Source organism: Ovis canadensis, chromosome 7 (genome assembly GCF_042477335.2).
Source record: "Ovis canadensis isolate MfBH-ARS-UI-01 breed Bighorn chromosome 7, ARS-UI_OviCan_v2, whole genome shotgun sequence".
Classification (NCBI taxonomy): Eukaryota; Metazoa; Chordata; class Mammalia; order Artiodactyla; family Bovidae; genus Ovis; species Ovis canadensis.
In genome coordinates this window covers 110,902,160-110,926,050 of record NC_091251.1, presented here as the reverse complement: position 1 = coordinate 110,926,050, position 23,891 = coordinate 110,902,160, and the positions used below count along the sequence as shown (strand labels likewise).

The 23,891-nt window shown below is 42.5% G+C and overlaps 1 protein-coding gene across 5 annotated transcripts in view; it reads right to left on the bottom strand.

Moving 5' to 3' along the window:
• Positions 1 to 23,891, bottom strand: part of TTC8 (tetratricopeptide repeat domain 8) — a 90,180-nt gene that overhangs the window by 48,043 nt on the left and 18,246 nt on the right. For 2 of the 5 annotated variants that reach the window (XM_069597257.1, XM_069597259.1), the window contains exon 1: positions 11,029 to 11,187. The exons of 1 other annotated variant lie outside the window; for it this stretch is intronic. In XM_069597257.1, the coding sequence (XP_069453358.1) occupies positions 11,029 to 11,130 (102 nt within the window). In that variant the 5' untranslated portion in view covers positions 11,131 to 11,187. Of the gene's footprint in view, positions 1 to 11,028; positions 11,486 to 23,891 lie in introns of those variants that run through there. 2 more of the 5 variants (XM_069597255.1, XM_069597256.1) reach the window with 2 other exon arrangements.

The window sequence follows — 23,891 nt, the reverse complement described above, 5'->3', positions numbered from 1 at the left end:
CTCCTCAGGGTGGCAGGCACCTCTCTCTAAAGACAAGATCTTTCCAAGCAGAGTCAGCCTCCTCCTTCCTCAGGACCGACAATCCCATCCATCACAGTCTTTCCGCAGGCTCCTGGCTCTTCGGATGTTCTGACTCCCTTTCTAAGCCCCTGGCTCCCCTTCCCCCCTCTTTTGTATCTCATCCTCTGGGTCAGTATTGGTTATTTCTATTTAAGCTCCAAGTCTTCACGAGTAGAGTGCCCTAGTTTTACACCTATAGACACAAAAGTATTGGAAATATAATAGTTTATATTTATGCACAAAGGTACAGAATGCCTGGTAGATTTAGCTATTTATAACAGCACAGTAGATAGGCAGCAAACTTACTAATCTATAGCAACTACTAAGTAATAGTAATTAAACTATTCTCTAAAGATTGCAGCTAAACCTTTACCTGAGACATTGGCAATGCAGGATCTGGTTCCTGGAAAGCATTAAGAAGGTAGTAAACATCTTTAGGATAATACAGTTTCTAAAATAAAAAGTCTTAATGATTAACCGAGTATTTGTAGGTAGACTAAAAATCATTCAATAAAAACCCAAACATTAACTCTAATCCTTCCCCAAAAGTGCACTCAAGACTTCTGTATGACTAACATCCAGGGAAGAGTGCTAAATTTTCTATTATCAGAAAATTCTAATTACTCTAACCTCACTTAGAGCACAGAAAAGAAATCTATGTATTTATGAAATTGCAGCATCTCAGGAATTAAAAATAATTTTGCAACTATACCAAGGAAATTTTTTTTTTATATTCAAAAATAAGTTGGTGGTGGTTAAAACATTCAGACTTTAATCACTTGGGGAGGAGGAAAATCCACATACTATAAACCCTTCTGCTCTGCATAAACATAATGGGATTAGTGGCTGAAGATAAAAAATTAATTCTGACTGTAATGTCCTCTGAGAAATGTTTGTAAATAGACTATGTACTATATATCGGTGCTAGGTGCTGATAAACTCGGGTTTTTTCCTATCCCAAATTAAATGGAAGTCCACTGGTTTAAAAAAAAACAAACAGATTCATAACAAATTTATTTATAAAAGATCTACACTCACATGTTTATAGTCAGCAACCTCTGAGCACTCAATCTGCAGCATGTTTTACTAGGAAAGTTACTAAGAAACAGAAAAAGGGAAGAAAGGGGAAAAAAAAAGATCCTTGCTTTCTACAGTTCTAAAATCCAACAAGAATACCCTAAAATATTTAAGAATATGTGTGGAAGCAATATGTAAACCATCTGGTCACCGGGCAAGGATAAGCAATTTCTTTAGCATGACACGCCACAGCAGCATGAGAGGAAAACGCTAGGCTAGGCCAGAAAGGGAGAGTCCAGCAAGGCCCTGGTGGTTCAGATGCTAAAGAATCTCCCTGCGACGCAGGAGACCTGGGTTCGATCCTCGGGTCAGGAAGATCTTCTGAAGAAGGAAATGACAACCCACTCCAGTATTCTTGCCTGGAGAATTCCAGGGACAGAGGAGCCTGGTGGGCTACAGCCCGTGGGGTCGCAGAGTCCGGCACGACTGAGCAACTAACACTGGCAATTAGCTGAACCAAACGCAGAACGGCAACGTATAAGACACAGCAACTGCAGGTTTTCAGCGCCAGAGCCTTTCACACTGTTTCACACTCCAACACCTGATGCGAAGAACTGACTCGCTGGAACAGACCCTGATGCTGCGGAAGACTGAAGCCAGGAGGAGAAGGGGGCGACAGAGGAGATGGCTGGATGACATCACCGACTCGATGCACGTGAGTTTGAGCAGACACCGGGAAACAGTGAAGGACAGGGAAGCCTGGCGTGGTCGCAAAGAGTCAGACACGACTGAGCAACTCGACTGAATGCCAGTGTGCATAAGAGCGAGCTGGAAAAAGAACAGATCTCCGAGATCTCACAGTCCATGTTTAGAGAAAGATACCAATACAGGCAGTGAGATGACAGAAGAAATAACCCCTCTGTTCTTCCTTTTATTTATTGGTGTACATGTCTAAATGACCCATTATCTCATTTGAGTCCCACAACAACCATCTCAGGGAGGCGGGTAAGTGTTATTATCCATTTTACAGATAAGGAAACAAATTCAGAGATGTCATGTAATTTGCTCAAGGTCTCACAAAGAAGCCAGAGCTCATTCTTGCCAGTCCACCTTGGAGATAAAAAAATGAGCTGGATATAACAAGGCAGGATTGAAAGATAAAGTGAAGGAGAGGTACAAGATAAGTTCCGTATAGAAAGGGGTAAAAATGTTCACTAGAGGTGATTGCAGACAACGTCTGACAAGGAAAAGAAAAGTTAGAGGAAAAAGGGCCACAGAGAGGAAATAGATGCGGGATGCCTGCTATCCCGTCAAGGGCACGAAGATTCCTCCAGCGGCCCAAACTGGCACCAGCAGCCCAGCCTGTGCCCTCTGCTCACTGATGAAGGCCTCCACGGTCTCTATGTCTCTGGGGATCACAAGGACGATTTCCTATGCGAGTAAAGGACACTGGGGAAATGACGCGAAAGGAGAAGAAAATCAGAGGCTGGAAAGGCGCAGAGCTGGTCCAGGAGATGTGGCTGAAGATGGAGACGAGGCTGAACCACAAGGGAGGCAGAGAAAACATTAATTCCACCACATTCCCCTGGCTTCCCTGGACAGGCACTGAAAACTTTCTATGGGGGAAGGCACATAATTAAATAGATTACAGTACAATGTGGTAAATGCTATACTCAAGCCTGAACCAATTATCGATGCCTTAGGGGGATGAGAGAAAAGCACAACGAGAGAGACAAGGAGATCAGAGGAGAGAGAGATGATTCTGGAAGTTTGCTGATCGCCAATATTCTATGAACTATATTCATTATTTTATCACCATTTCACTGAACACTTTCCGCATAGATGTTTTCCAGATTACCAACAATCCTTTAAGAAAAATACAAATGACAGAATCCTGCCTGCAAATATCTCCAGCTGCTGCTGCTGCTGCTAAGTCGCTTCAGTCATGTCTGATTCTGTGCGACCCCATAGACGGCAGCCCACCAGGCTCCTCCATCCCTAGGATTCTCCAGGCAAGAAACTGGAGTGGGTTGCCATTTCCTTCTCCAATGCATGCATGCATGCTAAGTCGCTTCAGCTGCATCCGACTCTGTGTGACCCCATGGACAGCAGCCCACCAGGCTCCTCTGTCCATAGAAGTCTCTAGGCAAGAATACTGGAGTGGGTTGCCATCTCCTTCTCCCTATCTCTAGCTATATAGACAAAAAGAGCTCACTTACACATGTTGATGAACTTAGCCCATACAACAGTCCTTTGAGACAGGCATATTTACATAGCCATTTGATGGATGAGGAAACTCAGAGATCAAAGTGTACAGGGAATATTTGAGCCTAGACACTCTCAGTCAAGAGCATGCACTTAGCTTTGTATTGAGATCTTAGCAAGGCTGGAAGGCAGACTGCTGTAGGGTGTGGAAGACCAAGGCTGGTCTGCAGACCCATCAGGAATGGCAGGACAACACAGGGAAAGAGTCAGGATATTTTAATCTAGAGATAGGGCAAAACTCTTTTTAAATCACTGAGACCTTGACCTTTGGGTCTCTGTCAATTATAGTTTTATGATTTAAATTAACCCACGCACATGAGGAACCACAAGTTAGGTTCACTTGGTCTAGCGGATTATTCCCAGGGGCGTCAGCACAGATGAGCAGAAAGCAGCAGCGTCAGCATCAGAAGACCTGGGCTTGACCCCCAGGGGGCCACTCAGCTGCAGGACCTTGAACAAGTCAGGTTTCCATGACCCCGTCCCCCTCTCAACTCAAGAGCCCTAGTGCCTTCTTTACAGGAGAGCTTTAAAAATAAAACCCGGCACCTTAAAGACCATTTCATAGTTTTCAGAGTTCTTTTACATATACTGTCTTAGTTTATGAGGTATAAGGTGGTAGCACTTTCAACAAGTATCAACCACACAGAATTTCCTTATAGAAACATGTATCTAATGAGCAGGAACGCACCCAGCTCTCTCTATTACTTCCTTCTTCAGAACTCAGAACTGACTCCCAATTTATGGCGCATCAAATCAAAACTTCCCTTTGAATCTCCTTCGAAGTGAGTGAGTAAGAAGACGGAGAATAGAGGGCCACTGCCTAGAACCAGCACAAACTGATGAGCATAAACCTCAGTTCACAGCAGCAGGCTTCCTTCCTCCCGAGGGAACAGCTTTCCCTAGGTTGTTGCTATTACTTTAGGGAATTAAAATCTCCAGCTAGTTCTGAATGTGACTTCCTAATTGCCATCAATACTTACTCTGGCTAAAGAGTCTAACCAGCTCTGCTCATAAACCACGGGGTCATCATTCAGAATTTAGCAATAACAGGAAGGGAAAGAATGTGAGAGAGAAATGAACGGATTTCAGAAGGTTTACCGAGATTTAGTGACCAGGGAGCCAAGTGGGAATGTAATCTGTAAAATTCAGCAAAGTGAACTGCTCTGCAGTGTCTCGAATCAAAAGACTGTCTGGCTGTAAGGCTCCATGGCCCCAGTGAGGAAGTAAATTAGGTAAACCACACAGAAAGATGTTTATTTGCAGCACCAGATCCTTGTCTCGAACAACTACTAACATACACCTCACTGGGGACCCCTGCTTCCCTACCGTTCACCTAAGCCAGCAGCTTTCGGCCTTTTCTCCACACTCAGACCATTTACAGTCACAACTCTCCACTGCAACATCTCTCATTATAAGCAGAGACTGGTGGTGGGGAAGGGAAATGTGAACTACCCCCATTCTGATACACAGCTCACCCTCCCACTCCCAGAGCCACTGATTCTAGTACTTTAAAAATTTATTGGAAATCTACCCCATTAAGAAAAGTATATTATCTTTAAAAAACACACACTACCTGAAAACCCTGTATGTTTCATGAACTGGTGAATTATACTGGAGCTAAAATCGGGGCTGCTTTTTTTCAAAGCCGTGAATCTGACATATGGAACAACACAAAGAACAGTAATCAGATTAAGCAACTAATCGGGATGACCGACATGAGCTGTAAATGCAAGCACTCCCTCTAGGTCGTATTGCTGCACAGAAGGCCATTTTGCATTTCTCTTTTTTATATCTTACAACTTTTAACCACTTTCCTAGTTATGATTTAGGAAAAACTCTGAAAAGAGACAACACTTCTCTATGAACTGATTGTTCTTACTGTGTTTTGTCAAATGGGAAAACTCTGATGAATTCATCGGGTGTCCTTTACTCTTAACTGGTCAGCACCTTAGTCCTTTATGCTTATGGACCCTATCCTCGGTCCCTTACCACTCTGCATCTGGAAAAGCAGTTCAGAACCCATCTTTTTCAGGAGCCCTTCCGCACAGCCAAACATCACGTTATCATCTTCAACCTACCCGTCAGGCCTTCTGTACCCCAATACAAACGTTTTACTCTAAGGAAACAAGCTAGTCCATAGCCAACCAGGACACATGGAAGAGAAAGGAAATGAAACTATTTCTCCTGAGTGCTGAATGGATTCATTTTTTGCTCTTGCTTTTTTTTTCCCCTCCCAGAACAAAAATAGCTTTTGTTTTTTATGTTAATTTTCACTTTTTAGCTTTGCTTATTTTTCTCCCAGATGAGGAAAACCTCTCTAAACTCTCCAGCCAACCTGACTACTCTGACATTGGCAAAAATCAAACTAAAATTCACACATCCTAGTAGACAGTATGTGTGCGTGCTCAGCCGCTCAGTCGTGTCCAACTTGTTGCGACCCCGTGAACTGTAGCCCACCAGGCTCCTCTGTCCATGGGATTTCCCAGGCAGGAATACTGGAGTGGGTTGCCATTTCCTCCTCCAGGGTATCTTCCTGAACCAGGGATCGAACCCAGGTCCCCTGTATTGGCAGGTGGAATCTTTACCACTGAGTACTTGGAAAGCCCTAATAAAAAGTACCAAGTACTCATTGTTTTTGACATGACACCAAAACGTTATCTCTTAAAAAGGAAAACTAAGTGTAGCAGTAGTCTGAGAGGTGGGCTTCATTTCCCGAGGTTAACAATGTATCACAACTGAAATGTTGTCTTCATGAAGCTCCCTGGACCAGCTTATAAAAAGATTAACAAAGAGCAATTCAGTTGAGAGAGGTTTTCCTCATCTGGGAGAAAAATAAGCAAGGCTAAAAAGTGAAAATTAACATAAAAAAAAAAAGCTGTTTTTGTTCTGGGAGGGGGAAAAAAAAGCAAGAGCAAAAATGAATCCATTCAGCACTCAGGAGAAACAGTTTCATTTCCTTTCTCTTCCATGTGTCCAGGCACTCAGTCACTCCTTTGTACTGAAATCAGCTGGGTGGCATAGAAACCGTACTTCAAGGAGCTGCAGGGGAAAAACAGTCTAAAATACAGACGCCTCAAAAAACAACCAAACAAAGCCCATGAGGCTAAAGAGACATGCGAAGATAAACCAGCTAACTGCGGGCTGAGGACCATCTGCTTCTGCTCTGATCACGTATTTCTGTTAGCTCTTCATTGACTGCCAGTCTCTGAACTTCCTCCAGAGGAACAACAACTGGTGAGAAATACCAGTGATGATAATTACGACCAGAAATACTCTCCTGGAAGGATCCAGGAAGAAACTGCTCAACCGGTTTTTTTAAAAAAAAAATTCATCCTTGAAACAAGAAATGAAGTAAGAATGCCCCATAATGCAATCACACTTATTTGAAAAGGTGAATCCATTTAAAGAAACTACGGTGGGGCTTCCCCGGTGGTCTGGTGGCTAAGGCTCCAAGCTCCCGAAATAGGGGGCCTGGGTTCGATCCCTGGTCGGGAAACTAGATCCCATGTGCCGCAACTGAGACTCGGTGCAGCCAAATAATTAAAGAAGTAAAAATAAGTATTAAGGAAAAAATAAAAATAAAAAGAACCTATGGTGCTGAGAATTAAGATAGGGGCAGGGAGCGGCAGAGGCCATCAGGCAACCAGGGTGATCTTGGTAAACAGAGCGGAAGCTGGCACACATAAATAACACCCTCCCAATGCACCTGTGAATGTGACTGCTGCACTCATTCAGCAAATATTAATAAGTAATGAGGGCACCCGTGTGCCAGATGCCTTGCCATCCCACACAGACCTGCCATCCTGGACTCACATGCTAAGAGGAAAAAAGAATTTGGGGGCTTTTAATCATAGGAAAACCTCCTTAAGCTTCCTAAAGCTCTTCATTAATTCCATCAGCACTCGAACATAAATATTGAAACTCTTTTTAATTAAGGAAAAAAAGCACGACTTCTTTAAGCATGGGGAAAATCATACTGGAAAATGTTTCCAAAACAAAGTAACATTTGGATACAAGACGCACAAATCCGTGCTAAGGAAAGTGCACAGAGAGAGCACAGCACTGAAAGGCCGGCTCAAGGATAACCAGCAGCAGTGAGCCGTGCCAGCTCTACAGAGGCCCAAGCCGGGCATCCGAGGGCCAGGTTGGTCAGGTAACATCATCTTCAAACTTCTGTTCCCAGCAAAGAGCTGCTCACCGTTCTGACAACATAAATAAAGAAATAAACCACCTCAGCATAACAAAAGGATTCGAGAGGAAAAGCATGTCGTCAATCTCTTCTAAATCTGGTACTGATTCTCCCAGGCCACCTCCGTCACTCATAGCAGCTGAACATATCAACCCCTGCTCATAACAAAAAACCAGGAGCAAAGAATCACATTTTTAAAAACATTTCTAGGATATTAAAATTATGTATCACCAAGCTTTCTCGGTGGCTCAGATGGTAAACAATCTGCCAGCAATGGCAGGAGACCTGGGTTCGACCCCTGGGTCCGACCCCTGGGTCGGGAAGATCCCCTGAAGGAGGGTATGGCAACCCACACCGGTATTCTTGCCTGGGAAATTCCATGGGCAGAGGAGACTGGTGGGCTACGGTCCATGGGTCCCAAAGAGTCAGACACAACTGAGCGACTAACACTTCCACTTACATCACATTTTGAAGCATTATCTCAAATCTACAACAAACAGGACAGTGGCAAGAAGCAACAAGAAGTAACAAGATCTTCTGCCATAATGATGTAAACCACGTCAGACGGTTAACCGGCGACACCAGTGGTATTTCCCAGTATGAGGTTGTGTCTGCTGTTCTTCGTCGCCATTATCAAAATTAGAACCACTAAACATTCCTGGTAACGAGTCTTAATTTTCCAAGAGGGCCAGCAAAGCCTAAAGGGACCCACATAAGAGACCAAGTGAAGAGATTCCAGTTATTACTGGTTTAGCTCTCAATTCAGGAGATTTTAAATGAAGTTCTTAACTTCTTCATCCTGTTCTCCCTAGGTACGAGGAAAGGAGTCACGGTCTCCTCTACAGCTGGGTCTTCACCAATAACAACGCCAAGATTTTGCCTACGCATTCCCAAAGTGACAACACCTCCCCGGGAAAAATCTGTACCTCAACCCCAAACAAGAAACCAGGCGACAAATAAGTTTTAGAATGATGCCTTAATCAAAATTAGGCAGGTTACCTTCCTTCCGGACTTCTCAGAGCCTTTAACCCAAGTACACAGGTATGTCGAGTTCCTTACTGTTTAGCCGAAATCTTGAAAAAGGAACAGCAGATGAGAAAATGTACTAGGAAAAGTCTGGAGACATAGATTTTTGAAAAATGAGGCTCCATAAGTGCCAAAGAAGATGCATCGTATAGACAAAGGGAACAGGCTTACCAGCTCTGTAACCTCAGACAATTGTTTCACCTTGTGCTTCACTGGGCTCAACCGGCAAAATGGTGCAAATAGCACCAACTTCCTAAACTAGCTGAGGATTAAATGAGATAACAGAAAACCCTCCGAATCAAGCCTGACAGAGGCTCAATGGATACTCAATGAATGTTAGTGATTTGTTACCTACTTTGCAAGGCTATTCTCAGCAAAGAAATACACATAATTTATAGAATTTATCCCTGACAAGTAGTAAGCACTCTATAAAAGGTCACTCAACACTAAAGACCTAAGCACAGTGCCCAGCACAAACGAAGCCTTAATTGCAATACTGAATGTCACTGTGACTATGCCATTAAGACGACAGACACAGAAAGCAAACTATGGTTACCAAAGGGGAAAGTGGGCTGGGAGTTGTTAGGATTTAGGCAGTAACATATACCCACTGCTATATATGAATAACCAACAAAGACCTTCTATATAGCACAGGAAACTATATTCAATATCATAACAACTTATATAATAGGAAAGAAGCTGAAATATATATATGAATATATATATATGAATCACTTCACTCTAACACCTGAAAACTAACACAAAAATGGTTTTTATAAAGATTACAATGTCTTAACTATTAATAGAAAACACTGCTGCTTTGCCTATAACACATTTCCCAATGTGACATCTCTCTAGGGTGATCTGACCCTCACCCACAGCCACAAAAGGAATCAGTGGTCAATTAAGTTTCATAACTACTGTATTCATCAAAATCAGGCAAAGTTAAGTTCCTTTTTGCAGAAATTCTCAGAGCCTTTAGTATGAATCTCTAAGTAGGGAATATATGTTTCCCAAATGCATTTAATGAGGAAATTTTCTTCCTCCAGGGACTGTTGTTCTGCAGAATGGAAACTACTCTGACTCAACGGAAAAACAATATCTGGTACATCACTGGTGTGTAACAAACTCTGGTTGTACAAACTGTAAAGGGGTCCATATTTTGTCATGGTTCTCAAACAAACCTGAGGGTGGAATCTTTTTTTTTTTAGCAGTATTTCTGGGACGACTGTGCTAAGAAACACACTCGGAAAAAATGCTTGCCTATGGAAATAACAGTCTTATTAACCAATAGGAACTAACCCAAACAGAACCTAGTTTAGCATCCCCACTAAGGAAGATTGTTCTAAGGGAGATGTGCTGTCTCTCTGAAGGCCAAACTATTCTCCCTGACAGGCTCTCCACTATCCACTTGCTAGGAGCTAAGGCAGAGCGGAGCAACAACTGTCACACCTCCGTGAATGTAACTCTTATCAATTTTCCCTTTTTCTCTAACATCCCCAAGCCAACACCACTAGAGGAAAAGCTGGGGAACTCGAGCTCCATACGTACATTTTGCATTTACTAGAGGCACTTTTCTCCTTTTTTGGCCTCCTCCAGAACTACCTGACCACCGCAGCGGTGCCCCTCTCACAAGCGGCATATAACCGTTTTCACTCACTTATTTAACACTGTACTTTATTTAAGAGTAAACTACAATCAATGCCGTCATTTCCTTCTTTTAGGGGGATTATTTTTCTCACCCCACCCTCCTAATAATAAATGTATCTTTTCCCTTCCTAGGTTCTCATTCCCCTAACTTGAATTGTTTGCCTCAAGCTGCACTCAAGGCCCAGAATCCAAAGCTCCCCACTTTTGGACAACCATCTTAACAGGGACTGGAAGGATTATACGTTTGATCCAAAAGAAAACAAGGCAGCTATTTCATGGGGGGGGTGCGGGGGGGCGGGGAGTTACAGATTTTTAAGTTTATACATAACTGTTTTGGAAATTAAGAGGTAACAGGCAGCGAGCTTAAAAGCCCACCTCTACGCAAGAATATACGCATCACCGACTCGATGGACCTGAGTGTGAGTAAACTCCGGGAGTTGGTGATGGACAAGGGAGACCTGACGTGCTGCAGTCCATGGGGTCGCAAAGAGTCGGACACGACTGAGCGACTGGACTGAACTGATACTCAAGAATGCAGGACCTAACAGAGTTCATCATCTTTTCAGCGACATCTGAGGGCGGTCTCCTAGCTGCTGTCTTTCAGCATCTTTCAGCAGCTGAAGTTAGCGGAGGGCGCGGTCGCCGCAGTCAGGACCCAGAGGCCGCGGTCCCGGAGGATCTGGGCTCCACGCGTCCGTGCTGACCACAGGGTCACCCTCGCCCTGCGTCCTCCTCCCTGCTGCCCCCTCCCGGTGGGGTCCCGGGGAGCCCCCGGAGCCCTCTTGCCAAGACCCGCAGTCCCGGCGGGGTCCGGCCGGTACCTGGTCACAAGGGGACTTCTCCAGCATCTGCGTGCACAGATCGGCGCAGAGCTGGAACCTCCTGCGCCTGAAGTAGCTCCAGGCCAGGAGCAGCGGCTCCATGTCCAAGCCCGGCGCGCCCGCGGGCGGGGGCGCGGGGCCGGGGCCGGGGCCAGGGGCCAGGGCGGGTGCGGGTGCGGGGCGCGGGCCCGGCGGGCGGGGGTGCTGGGGGCCGGTGGGGGACGGGCCAGCGAGCGCAGTGCTCGGGCTGGCGGGAGGCGCTGCGGGCGCCGGGACCGGGACGGCCGTGAGGGGCGCGGGTGGGCTCGGGCCTGCCGGGGCGGGCGGGGGGCGCGGGCGGCGGCGTCCGGTCCCGCCCAGCAACGCTCGGCGGCGGGGGCCTGGCCCGAGAGGCGCCCGCCTCGCGCCCAAGGACTGGGACAGGGAAACGCGCCGCGGGCGGAGCTCGGCTCTGGGGCTCGCCAAGCCTTGGCTCCAGAAACTGTGCACCTTTGAAAAGGCGACCTACTTCGTTAGTTTCGAGGCCGGTACCGCACCCAAGCGGGCAGGCACTGACTGAGACACCTCTACTGGGGTCCTCCGCCCGCCCCGAGGACCCCCGGTTGCCTAGCAACCGAACTCGCGTCCTCCGCCAGTGCCAGAAAAGTCCCGGGAGCTGCTCTTCCAGCAGTAGCCACTGCTCTTCCAATTCAGACATTCTTATACCCCTGTCACTTACCCCTCAGACTTCAGAAACACAGGGGACACCTTTCTTCAGCAGCATCCTGCCCACCAGAACTCCAAGCCCTAAATCCGCAAACACTCCAGTCTGTTTCTCTTAAGTCCTTCTCGCCGAGTCTTTGTGTCCCAATGAAAAGGTACATTGAGAACTGCTTATTCTCAAATGTATTCTCAGTATATTCTCAAATTCTTCATTTTACAGATGAGAAACTGGGATAGGCTCAGAGAAATTATTAATGTGCTGTCACATGGAGTTAAGGAGCTGGATTGTTATCTGGATCATTACAAACTGCTAATACCATTTGTTAACTTGAAGATGACTTGGGGTTCTGGATTTAGAAATCAGATATTTTTACTAAACAAAATAATGTCAGCAAAAAATAAATTTTTTAAGGAGCTTTTAGAAACGCCATCTCCAAGCACTTGTTTGTCAAATGTTCACTTGTGCACAGTGATTTCTTTATACAGTTCTAACTTCCCTCTGGAGATTTACACAGATGACAAATATCTTTAATGATTAGGAAAAGAGACATGAGACCAAGCTAAATCCAGGTTAGCTTCATTATGTAGGGCCAGGGGATCTTTTTTCCTTGCCTTCTTCCTACCACAGTGGGCGAGGCAGGAGAAGAAATAGTAACTCAATATTGAAGAACTTTCTGATCAGGTCTAAATCTCCTTTAGAGATCAAAAGCAAACTGACAACAGCTCTTAGCAAAGATAAATGATAATTTTCTCAAGTCACGAGGGTACCACAATGACATTATGTTGAATCCAGATATATATACCTTTCATATATATCAAAATGACACCTTTCTAAACTCAGAAATGGGTTGTGAGTAGTTTTTTCTCCTTTACTAAGCAGTCTTTCTTGAATTTCTGTATCTTAGAGGCAATTAATTATCAGAACTGTGATTATTCCAGTTATGTTTATTGCAATTACTCCATTTTTGTTTCCCTGGAAGTGCTTCTAGAAATGTAACCTGTTCCAAAGCAGCAGCCCATTGCTTCTAGGGTTCAGGTTTTTAGGGCTGTGCATGCTGGAATTGGCAGTTGGACTCAATATTTCACGGGGCACTTTTTTTTTTTTCTGGTGCAATGTAAGTGGTTTCTATATAACTGATTCCCAACCCCTGTTTCATATTAGACAGATTTTCTAAACACTCAGTTCAGTTCAGTCACTCAGTCGTGTCTGATTCTTTACCACCCCATGGACTGCTGTGCACCAGGCCTCCCTGTCCATCACCAACTCCTGGAGTTTACTCAAACTCATGTCCATTGAGTCGGTGATGCCATCCAACCATCTCATCCTCTGTCGTCTCCTTCTCCTCCCACCTTCAATTTTTCCTTAGGATACATTCAGATTCATGGAAAAGCTACAAAGATAATACAGAGAGTTCCTGTATCCTCTTCACTCAGGTTTCCCTGCTGTTAAGGACATTACTATGGCTCATATGGGAACTTCCCTGGCAGTCCAGTGGCTAAGATTCCATACTACTAATACAGGGCACCCTGGTTCAATAGCTGGTGAGGAAACTAGATCCCTTGGACTGCAAGATCAAACCAGTCAATCCTCAAAGAAATCAATCCTGAATACTCATTGGAGGGACTTATACTGAAGCTGAAACTCCAATACTTTGGCCACCTGATGCAAAGAACTGACTCATTGGAAAAGACCCTGTTGCTGGGAAAGATTGAAGGCAGGAGAAGGGGACGACAGAGGGTGAAATGATTGGATAGCATCACAGACTCAATGGACACGAGTTTGAGCAAGCTCCAGGAGTTGGTGATGGACAGGGAAGTCTGGTGTGCTGCAGTCCATGGTGTCACAAAGTGTCGGTCACAGCTGAGCAACTAAACTGAACCGATGGCTCATATGACACAAAGAAGGAACCTACATTTTTCTAATACAACTTTAATATATGTATAATTCCAATATTGTTAGATAAATTATTCTTAAGATCTCAAACTTTTCCAGATAATTTTATAGACACATCACATGTCTTCTTAACTCAATCCTCTTAATAACTTATTTACTCACCAAGCATTTATTGAGTGCCCACCTGTACCAGACACTTTCTAAACTATGAGGATGTAGCAAAGACTCTCCTCTCTCATGGAAGGGAGAGAAAGTTATAGCTCTTGGTAAACTTGGATAGAGGAGCCTGGAGGTCTACCCACCATAAGGTGACAAGGTTCGACATGACTAAGCAACCAAACCACCACCACAAACTGGCAATATAAGGATTTTCCCTTAGCATGTTGTGAAAGTGAAGTGTTAGTTGCTCAGTCGTGGCCAACTCTTTGGAGTCCCATAGACTATAGCTTGCCAGGCTCCTCTGTCCATGGTCTTGTCCGGGCAAGAATACTGGAATGAGTTGGTGTTCCCTTTTCCAGGGGATCTTCCCAACTCAGAGATTCCAGGTCTCCTGCATTGCAGGCAGATTCTTTACCATCTGAGCCACCAAGAAGTCCCCTTGGCTTGTTAGAGTATCCTATCTTAAACCACACTCCACAGTACACCCTTAGACACATCTCCGTTAGAATATGGGACAGGACAGGCTAGCACCACTATTATTTAAGATTGTGCAGAAAATTATAGTCAATGCCATGAACATCATAATACATTTGGTTATTGGAAGGGCAGAGCCAAAGTTATTATTTGCCAAATGCAGAAAACTGTCTTTCTAGAAAATTTTGTTATGCAGGAAAGCTCTTGGTGTTTTTTTTTTTAATGTGTATTTTGTATTCCATAGTTTACTAGACACTGATTCAGTGATTTTTGAATGCTACCTTAATTGTATTGCAAATTATAGCATAGAATGAATGCTGTTTCTGGATTGTCTATTCAAGGCTAGTGATATGAAGGTCAATATTTAAGAAAGTATATCACAGCTTTAATTACTATAGCTCTCTTTATAAATCTTCACATTTTCTCAAGTGTTCAAGCCTATGTAAGCCTTTATTCACAGAAAAGCTATTTTATGCCATAAAGTTAGTCACAATCAAATATTACTGGCATTTCAAATACTTGAACAATAATTTTTCCTAAATTGATGGGATGTATTCTCTTCACACTCTGTTACTACCATTATAATGTCCAAGTTGAAAAACGCTGTAAAACTAGTGACTTCCCTGAAAATAATAAAATGCCTCTCGATTTCTGTACATGAGCTACCTTACATTGACCTCAAATAACTGACCATCAGCCAAGACCCATTTTCTTCTCTCTCGTGACTCTCCAATGAAGTCGTCACCTCTCTCCAATGAAGTCGTCACCTGGTATTTTGGCCAAAGACTCAGAAATGTGAAAATACAATGGTTCAACATTCCCTTTTATTCTAAATTTGCTTGTTTCAGTCTGAATTTCACAGGCAATTAAACATCCCTGAAGGAGAGCCTCTAGGTGTTCTTAGGAAGGTTTATCGAGTCTCTGACTCATATCACACAGGACAGCCTAAACAGTTTTAAACTAAGCCCATAAAGAGAGGCTGATTGCATTCAATTGCTTTTTCCATCAAGCTTCTTGTACTCTGAAAATCAGATTCTGAAGTCTGAAAACAAATTAATTTCAACAATTGAAGTAAGCTTAGAACTCTGTTGGTATAAATTCTATTTATGTGACAACCACTTCTGGCTCCATCTCATCCTCATTCCAATGAACATGATCTGAAAGAGTGCCTTATTTCTACTCATTGGGAAGGGGTCATGAGGATCCTTCTAAAATTATTTTTAAAAAGAAAAATAAACCTAGTCTCTTTTTTTAGCTAAAATAATGGCATTTTGATCAAACCAAAATCTCCCTATCATATGGCATTTGTATACAAGGAATCCTGGTATAAAAAGTTTAGATGCAAACTGAAAGCAGTGGTTTTCAAAGTGCAATCTGCTCTAAATTCTTACCTCCCTGCTTGCTACTTTGGTCCACCACAAGGACACTTACGCACACTCATGGCAGAAGGGCAGTGAGTAAGGCAGTATCTTCGATTTGGCTAGAGTACTGCTCTTTAAAAAAAAAAAAAAAGTTCTGAAAGGCTCTAACGCCACCATCCAAACTCTCTACCAAGATCTGAAGGTCCTGCAGGTCCTAGCTCCCGCCTGCTTCTCTGGCCATATCTCAGCCCCTCTGACTTGCTTACTTGGTTCACGGGCCTCCTTGCTGGTGCTTGTCTGGGCTTAGGGTAGTGTTTGCTGACAGCCACACTCTGCCTCGAGGTAGCCACCTACATCACTCTGTCCATTCATAGAATTCCCCACTGATATATCACTTTATTAAAGAGGTCCTCCCTGGAAACCATTCCCATCTCATTTTCCTGCCACTTTTTCCTTTGCAGCGTCTGTAACCACCTGACATATTTTACATGTATGCATGCATATATTTACCTCTCTCTACCCTTACCCACTCTTCCCCAGAAAGCAAGCACCAAAAGTAGAAAGCTGACTGCATCCTCAGTGCCTAGAATAGTGTTTGGACATAATACGGGCTCAAAAAAAAAAAAAAATCTGAATAAATAGCTTTCCTTCCAATAATATTATACTGAGTAATGCAAGTTCTGGTTTACTATTTAAGTTTTAAGATCTAACTATTAATTAGCATCTTGATAAATGTTAAGACTTGGTAGTATAGATTATTTAACTGAACATAATACCTTATCATCAAACCAAACATAAAACAGTCATCTCAAGAATTCCTGCACCTTTATTCCAATCTCTTCACAGTGCCTGGCCTTGGCCCTGTTAGAGTCAGTAACAGAGCGCTGCCCTATGGCATCCTTCCCAGATGGAATTCGGAGAGAAAGGCAATGAAAGGGAATCCAGAGCAGTCGTGTGCCCGGCACAGCCACTCTCATTCCCAGCTGACCGCCCATCCCTGAATGCCTGCTGGAACCTGAGAAGGTTGAACAGTGAGAGCTAACTTTTCCCTGCACGGTGGAACATATTTTTGTCTTCTCGTGAAAGTCCCATATTTATACTTCCTGGCGTTCCCCTTTTCCCTCCCTCATATTCTGAAAAATTTTCCACTTTACTCTGGACGTTCCAAAGTTTTAAGCATTTATAGAGTTTTGAATTCCCTTACATAATTCCTTTTCCTGAGGATACTGTGGCAGACTGTATTACTGTCCCGGTTATCCATTTATCCCCTCCTCTACAGGAAGGTTAAACCTCTACCCACCACTGCCACGTGACTGCCCTGGCCCCGTTGACATTGGAGTTGGCCACATGACTTGCTGTGGTCAATGGATTATGAGCAGAAAAAAACCACAGAATCTTCTAGAGCCTTTATGGTTGTCTCTTGCTTTTTCTCCTCTGCTTCTTCAGCCTGAGTTTTAGGATGAAAAGACGGATTGAGCCAAGCGCAGCCAAGCCACAGCTCTGCACAACTGCCAACGTGCAACGTGAACCAGAAGGAAAGGCGATTGCTGAAAGTTACTGAGATGTTTGGGTCATTTGTTACAGCAGCAAAGCTGACAAACACTAATACCTTCATCATCATTTCTTTGTCTCCCATAATTAGATTTTGGACATCTACTTATACTAATTAGCAAGATGTCGCTAACTCCCACATGAATGACACTACTAAATGTTACTGAAAGTCATATAAAAAAGAAACATAAATAAATACCCTGGTCCTAGATTGAAAGATCAGATACTGATGTTTCAGTTCTCTTCAAATTACCCTGTAAATTGTGTTTTTTTAATAACTAGAATAGTTGAATCTGACAATCATCAGGAAGAGTATCTTCCCACCCCTAAAAGTGAGAAAGAATAATTATAAGGGGGGATTTGCCTTACAAGACATCAGAAACCTACAGTAAACCTACAGCAAGGAGGTATCTGAACAGGTTCACAGAGAGATCAATGGGATAGAATAGAGAAGCCAGACATGGTTACAGATAAGTGACAGCTTAACATATGACCAACATGGTATTTCAAAACAGTAAGGAAAAGATAGCCTTTCCGGCAGATTGTGTAGGGGATAGTTAGCTTTCCGTTTGGGGAAAAAAATGAGTCAACTCACCAGTGTACAAAAATAAAGATCTCTCAGTTAAAACAAACTCCAAAAGTAAAAGAAAAAAAGTTAGGAAGACTTTTTTTTAAATCTTGGGTAGAAGGAATCTTTACCAAACACGCCCCAAAACCCAAAAGTTGCCATTGAAAAGATAGGCTTATTTGACTATAAAACCGCTTTTAAACTCCTATAAAACAAAAGAAACTAAGAATAACATTTTCTTTAAAAAACTGTAGGAGAGAAAGTATAAACATACTTGGAGTCAATCCACCTCCTATTAATCAGAGAAATAAAAATGAAAAGCAGCACTTATTTTTCACTCAGTAGATTAGGAAAAGTTAGAAAGATTAAAAAAAATTGTGTTGGTTAGAATACAAAGAAACCCTTTCATGCCCTATAGGCTTATTGGGGATTCTGACAATTTCTTTAGAAAATAATCTAAAGATGGAAATACAAAAAACCTTTGATCTCACTCTTACTTATTTGGTATTTTTTTTTAATCTCACTTTTAGAAACTTAGCTTTCAAGGAGAAAAAGAGCACGCCCTTAATGTATCTTCAATTTTTATAGTGGAAATCAATGTACTACTTTTACAATATAAATTTAAAAATTAAGTATCACCCTTCCTGTCTCCACCCCATGTGCACCTCTATTCTTTTTAATAGCCTTACTCGTTCCAGGAATGTCCTCCTCCTCCTTTACGAGTTATCTACCTACCAAAATTTAGGCCCAGCTTAAACTGTTTCTACTCACTAAATTTTAACATTCCTTTAGAGGATACTTGTGGTCCTACCTTACACAACATTTTTTATATCCCAAATTTAACCCTGGGCTTCCCAGATGGCTCTGTGATGAAGAATCCGCCTGCAATGCACGAGACACGGGCTTGATCCCTGGGTCCGGAAGATCCCCGGGAGAAGGGCATGGCAGTCTTCTTGCCTGGAGAATCCCATGGGCAGAGCAGCTTGGCGGGCTTCAGTCCATGGGGTGAAAAAATAGACACGACTGAGCAACTGAACCACAGCTTCAACACTGCTGCACACCCTGGGCTCGAGTCTGGGCCCATTTCTTTAGGCTGCTGCGGGTGCGTGGCGTTCTTTACAGCTGAGCCGCCTGGGGAAGCCCCGCTTTTAGGCTAATGCTCTGAGTAACTGTTAAACTTGTTCAAGTTGTAACTTGAAATTTCTTCACAGCCTTGTAGCAGGGAGCTCAGCTGCGTGCTCTGTGATGACCTAGAGGTGTAGGGTGGGACGGAGGCCCGGGGAGGTGCGGGTATGTATACGTTCACCGCGGATTCCTGGTGATGTATGGCAGAAACCAACACAGCATGGTAAAGCGGTCATCCTCCAAGTAGAAAAAACAACAACATAAAGTTCCCTCTTCACAGACCTGCTCAGGAAAGAAAGGGGAAAACAAAAGAGGACTCACTGAATGATGAATTCAATGAGCCTGTTTACCCTGTCAACGTCTAAAACTCCTATGACTCTACAGCTTCCGCTGTGTGAACCCTGTCGAAATATTTGTCAACAGAAACGATCAGATATTCTTAATGGTTACTTTTCATAGCCAAATTTTTATTTACAGTCCTGCATGTTGCCTGATTTTTAAAAGTGAATACCAAAGGATAAAAAAACCAAACTCTCAGCAACAAAAATTAATTTGCAGGAATGAATGTCTTTTAAGATGTGCAAGTATTCAAAATACTTCATTGTGACCTTTTAAAAAAATTTTCAACCTGTAACAGATTAGCTGATTGTCTTTCGAACAAAGTTGATTACTATGAATGAGATTTTTATTCTGAGCATTCATAGAGAATGCTGTACAGAATTTAATAAATATCATAAACAGACTAAAGATATTGCCACAAGCATTTGTTAATCAAAGATTAAAATAACATTCTAAGGCAATAGTGTGTAATCTTTTTATTACCACCCCAATCAAAGGCATGCCTTGAGAAATTATGTGTACCAAACTATAGTTATTAATTTTCTATTTATTTGTCAATGCTTATGAATAAACATTTTATGTTAAAATTTCTTTAGTATTCCCAAGATACTAATATCTTGGGAATTAATTAATTGTAACTTTAAAGAGGAAAAACCCAGCAGGCACCACCTTAACCAAGCCATCAAAGTTAACCAGTAATGGAACACATAGTTTGCATTTTTCCTCTGCATACTATGTACTGAGATGGATACAACATTGTTTTTTGTTTTACTCCCAAAAATGTATAACCTGAATCTAGTAAAGAGAAAACATCAGATGAAACCAACGGAGCAAAATAAATGATCTGTATTCTTCACAGTGTCAAGATGATGGCAAAATAAAGATTCAGACATTTTTTCCAGATTTAAAGAGACTTGAAAATTTAATACAGCATGTAAATAGAATCCTGGGTCAGATTCTAAAAATTTTCCTATAAAGGCTATTAACTGGACAAGCAAAAGCAAAATTCAAATGATTAATAGTTTAAACAATAGTATTGTATCAATGTTTATTTGGTGATTTTAATAATTATCCTATAATTATGGAAGAGAATGTCATTTTGGAAAACAATACACACTAAAAAAGGGAATTGTCTGCAAATCACTCTGAGAGAGTTTACACACACACATGTGCATGTATATGTACCTGTGTGTGTATACACATATTTCCTTACACACACACGGGGAGAGAGAATGGTAAGGAAAAATATAAGTGCTGATATTCAGGGCATCGGGAATATGGATAAAGAGTAAAATGTACAGAAATTCTTTCATCATTTCTAACTGTCTAAAATTATGTCAAGGTTAAAATTAAAAATCGGAAGAACACAAAAACTTCAGATTGAAATTAAGTGACCATTGTATCCAAGGTGAGGTTTAGTTCAAAATGAGTTGATATTTTAGCTTGTGCTGGAAAGTATACAATTGCCTTTCTATAATTGAAATTGTATTAGTTTCACAGGCTTCTCATGATCCAAAGGCCCCAGAATGAGAAATACTGCTTTAAGTCATTATTATTGTCATCCAGATTTCAAGTTGGATTTTGGAAAAGGCAGAGGAACCAGAGATCAAATTGCCAACATCCACTGGATCATGGAAAAAGCAAGAGAGTTCCAGAAAAACATCTATTTCTGCTTTATTAACTATGCCAAAGCCTTTGACTGTGTGGATCACAATAAACTGTGGAAAATTCTGAAAGAGATGGGAATACCAGACCACCTGACCTGCCTCTTGAGAAATCTGTATGCAGGTCAGGAAGCAATAGTTAGAACTGGACATGGAACAACAGACTGGTTCCAAATAGGAAAAGGAGTACCTCAAGGCTGTATATTGTCACCCTGCTTATTTAACTTCTTGCAGAGTACATCATGAGAAACGCTGGACTGGAAGAAACACAAGCTGGAATCAAGATTGCAGGGAGAAATATCAATCACCTCAGATATGTAGATGACACCACCCTTATGGCAGAAAGTGAAGAGGAATTAAAAAGCCTCTTGATGAAAGTGATAGTAGAGAGTGAAACAGTTGGCTTAAAGCTCAACATTCAGAAAACGAAGATCATGGCATTCGGTCCCATCGCTTCATGGGAAATAGATGGGGAAACAGTGTCAGACTTTATTTTTGGGGGCTCCAAAAATCACTGCAGATGGTGACTGCAGCCATGAAATTAAAAGACGCTTACTCCTTGGAAGAAAGTTATGACCAACCTAGATAGTATATTCAAAAGCAGAGACATTACTTTGCCGATTAAGTTCCATCTAGTCAAGGCTATGGTTTTTCCTGTGGTCATGTATGGATGTGAGAGTTGGACTGTGAAGAAGGCTGAGCACTGAAGAATTGATGCTTTTGAACTGTGGTGTTGGAGAAGACTCTCGAGAGTCTGTTGGACTGCAAGGAGATCCAACCAGTCCATTCTGAAGGAGATCAACCCTGGGATTTCTTTGGAAGGAATGATGCTGAAGCTGAAACTCCAGTACTTTGGGCACCTCATGCGAAGAGTTGACTCATTGGAAAAGACTCTGATGCTGGGAGGGATTGGGGGCAGGAAGAGAAGGTGACGACCGAGGATGAGATGGCTGGATGGCATCACGGACTTGATGGACGTGAGTCTGAGTGAACTGTGGGAGTTGGTGATGGACAGGGAGGCCTGGCGTGCTGCGATTCATGGGGTCACAAAGAGTCGGACACGACTGAGCGACTGAACTGAACTGAACTGAAAACTTTTATAGTGTCTTAGAGGAATTATGCCTCTGCAAAGTTGACTATTTGCTTGCACATTGCTCTTAATGTTTCATCAAAGAAGTTTAACAAATCCTTTTTGAATTGCAATGCTGCTGCTGCTGCTAAGTCACTTCAGTCGAGTCCGACTCTGTGCGACCCCATAGACGGCAGCCCATCAGGCTCCCCCATCCCTGGGATTCTCCAGGCAAGAACACTGGAGTGGGTTGCCATTTCCTTCTCCAGTGCATGAAAGTGAAAAGTGAAAGTGAAGTCGCTCAGTCGTGTCTGACTCTTCGCGACCCCATGGACTGCAGCCCACCAGGCTCCTCCGTCCATGGGATTTTTCAGGCAAGAGTACTGGAGTGGGGTGCCATCGCCTTCTCCATTGAATTACAATAGCCATTAGTAGAACAGAATGCTGAGGTATTGCCCTTGTTTACGGAAGTCTTCTAAATTCACTTATTAGCTCCGGTGGGTTTGGGGGGTGGACTCTAGGATCTTGTTCTTCTGAAGGTCGTTTTTTTCAGAGATTTTCTCTTTGTCTTTTCTCTTTTCAGTCGTTGTCTATGGTACGTCCGGGAGTACGTGTGTGTAAGTTCTAATACCTTTGAGATTCTTTGAGTTTCTTGGATAGACGGTTTGTAATTTTTCATTAATTATTAAAATTGTTTCTTCAAATGAGTCTTCATGCCTGTTTTCGCTCTTTTTCCCCTCTGCTGCTGCTAAGCCACTTCAGCGTGTCTGACTCTGTGTAACCCCATAGACGGCAGCCCACCAGGCTCCCCTGTCCCTGGATTCTCCAGGCAAGAACACTGGAGTGGGTTGCCATTTCCTTCTCCAATGCATGAAAGCGAAAGGTGAAAGTGAAGTCACTCAGTCGTGTCCCACTCTTAGCGACCCCATGGACTGCAGCCTACCAGGGATCCTACTATTCGAAAGCTATTCTACTATTCGAATAGTAGAATCCTCCGTCCATGGGATTTTCCAGGCAAGAGTACTGGAGTAGGGTGCCATCGCCTTCTCCCTTTTTCCTTATGAGACTCCAGTTTCACGTGTGCCCGACAATTTGACATTGCCTCACAGCCCTTACATGCTCCGTTCTCTTTTCTCTACTGTTCTTTCTCTTCATGCTTCATTTCAGACACTTTCTAATGCTTCAATTTCAAGATCACTAATCCTTGAAGCGGAGGTGCAATGTTAAGATTTTACTTATACATGGTGTCGCATTTGTTGACCAAAATACTTTTCCCAGTAAAGTTACTAACTTTAAAATATATACGGCATTTTATTACTGTCCTGTCCTTTATACATCCCAGTTTTATCTTCTCTTAGCTTCCATGATATCTACTGTTTCTAAAACTGATGTATCTATAACTGGCTGTATTTACCTAAGAAATGTCCTCCTATATTAAAATTAGCTTAAGACTTAATACTTTTCACCTAAGTTTGCTTTTTTGAACAACCCATGATAAATCTGCTTTTTTAATCTTCCCTACATCCATCTGTTAAATGTAGTAGTTGTTAATGAAGGGTAGAATTTAAGAAAGTCTCATTTGATGAGTATGTTTATCCTATAATCCTTTTGTAATTTTTTAGATATGGCACTTAATTATATTAAAATATGTATCTATAATTCACTTGTTTTTATTTTTAAAAATATTTCTTTTAAAAATTATTTTGTTATTCTTATTGCTATTTTATATTTTATTTTTTAGCTGTGCTGCGTGGCATGGTAACTCCCCAAGCAGGAATCAAACCCTCTTGTATTAAAAGCAGAAAATCCTAACCACTGGACTACTGAGGAAGTTCCACTTTTTACTTGTTGTTAAAGGTCCTTATGGCTTTATCTTGTTCTCTTCTCTTGAACGTAAATTCTTCAAAGCACAGACTGTGAGTTCATTTTCCTTGATTACTCCTTCATATAACCAAGC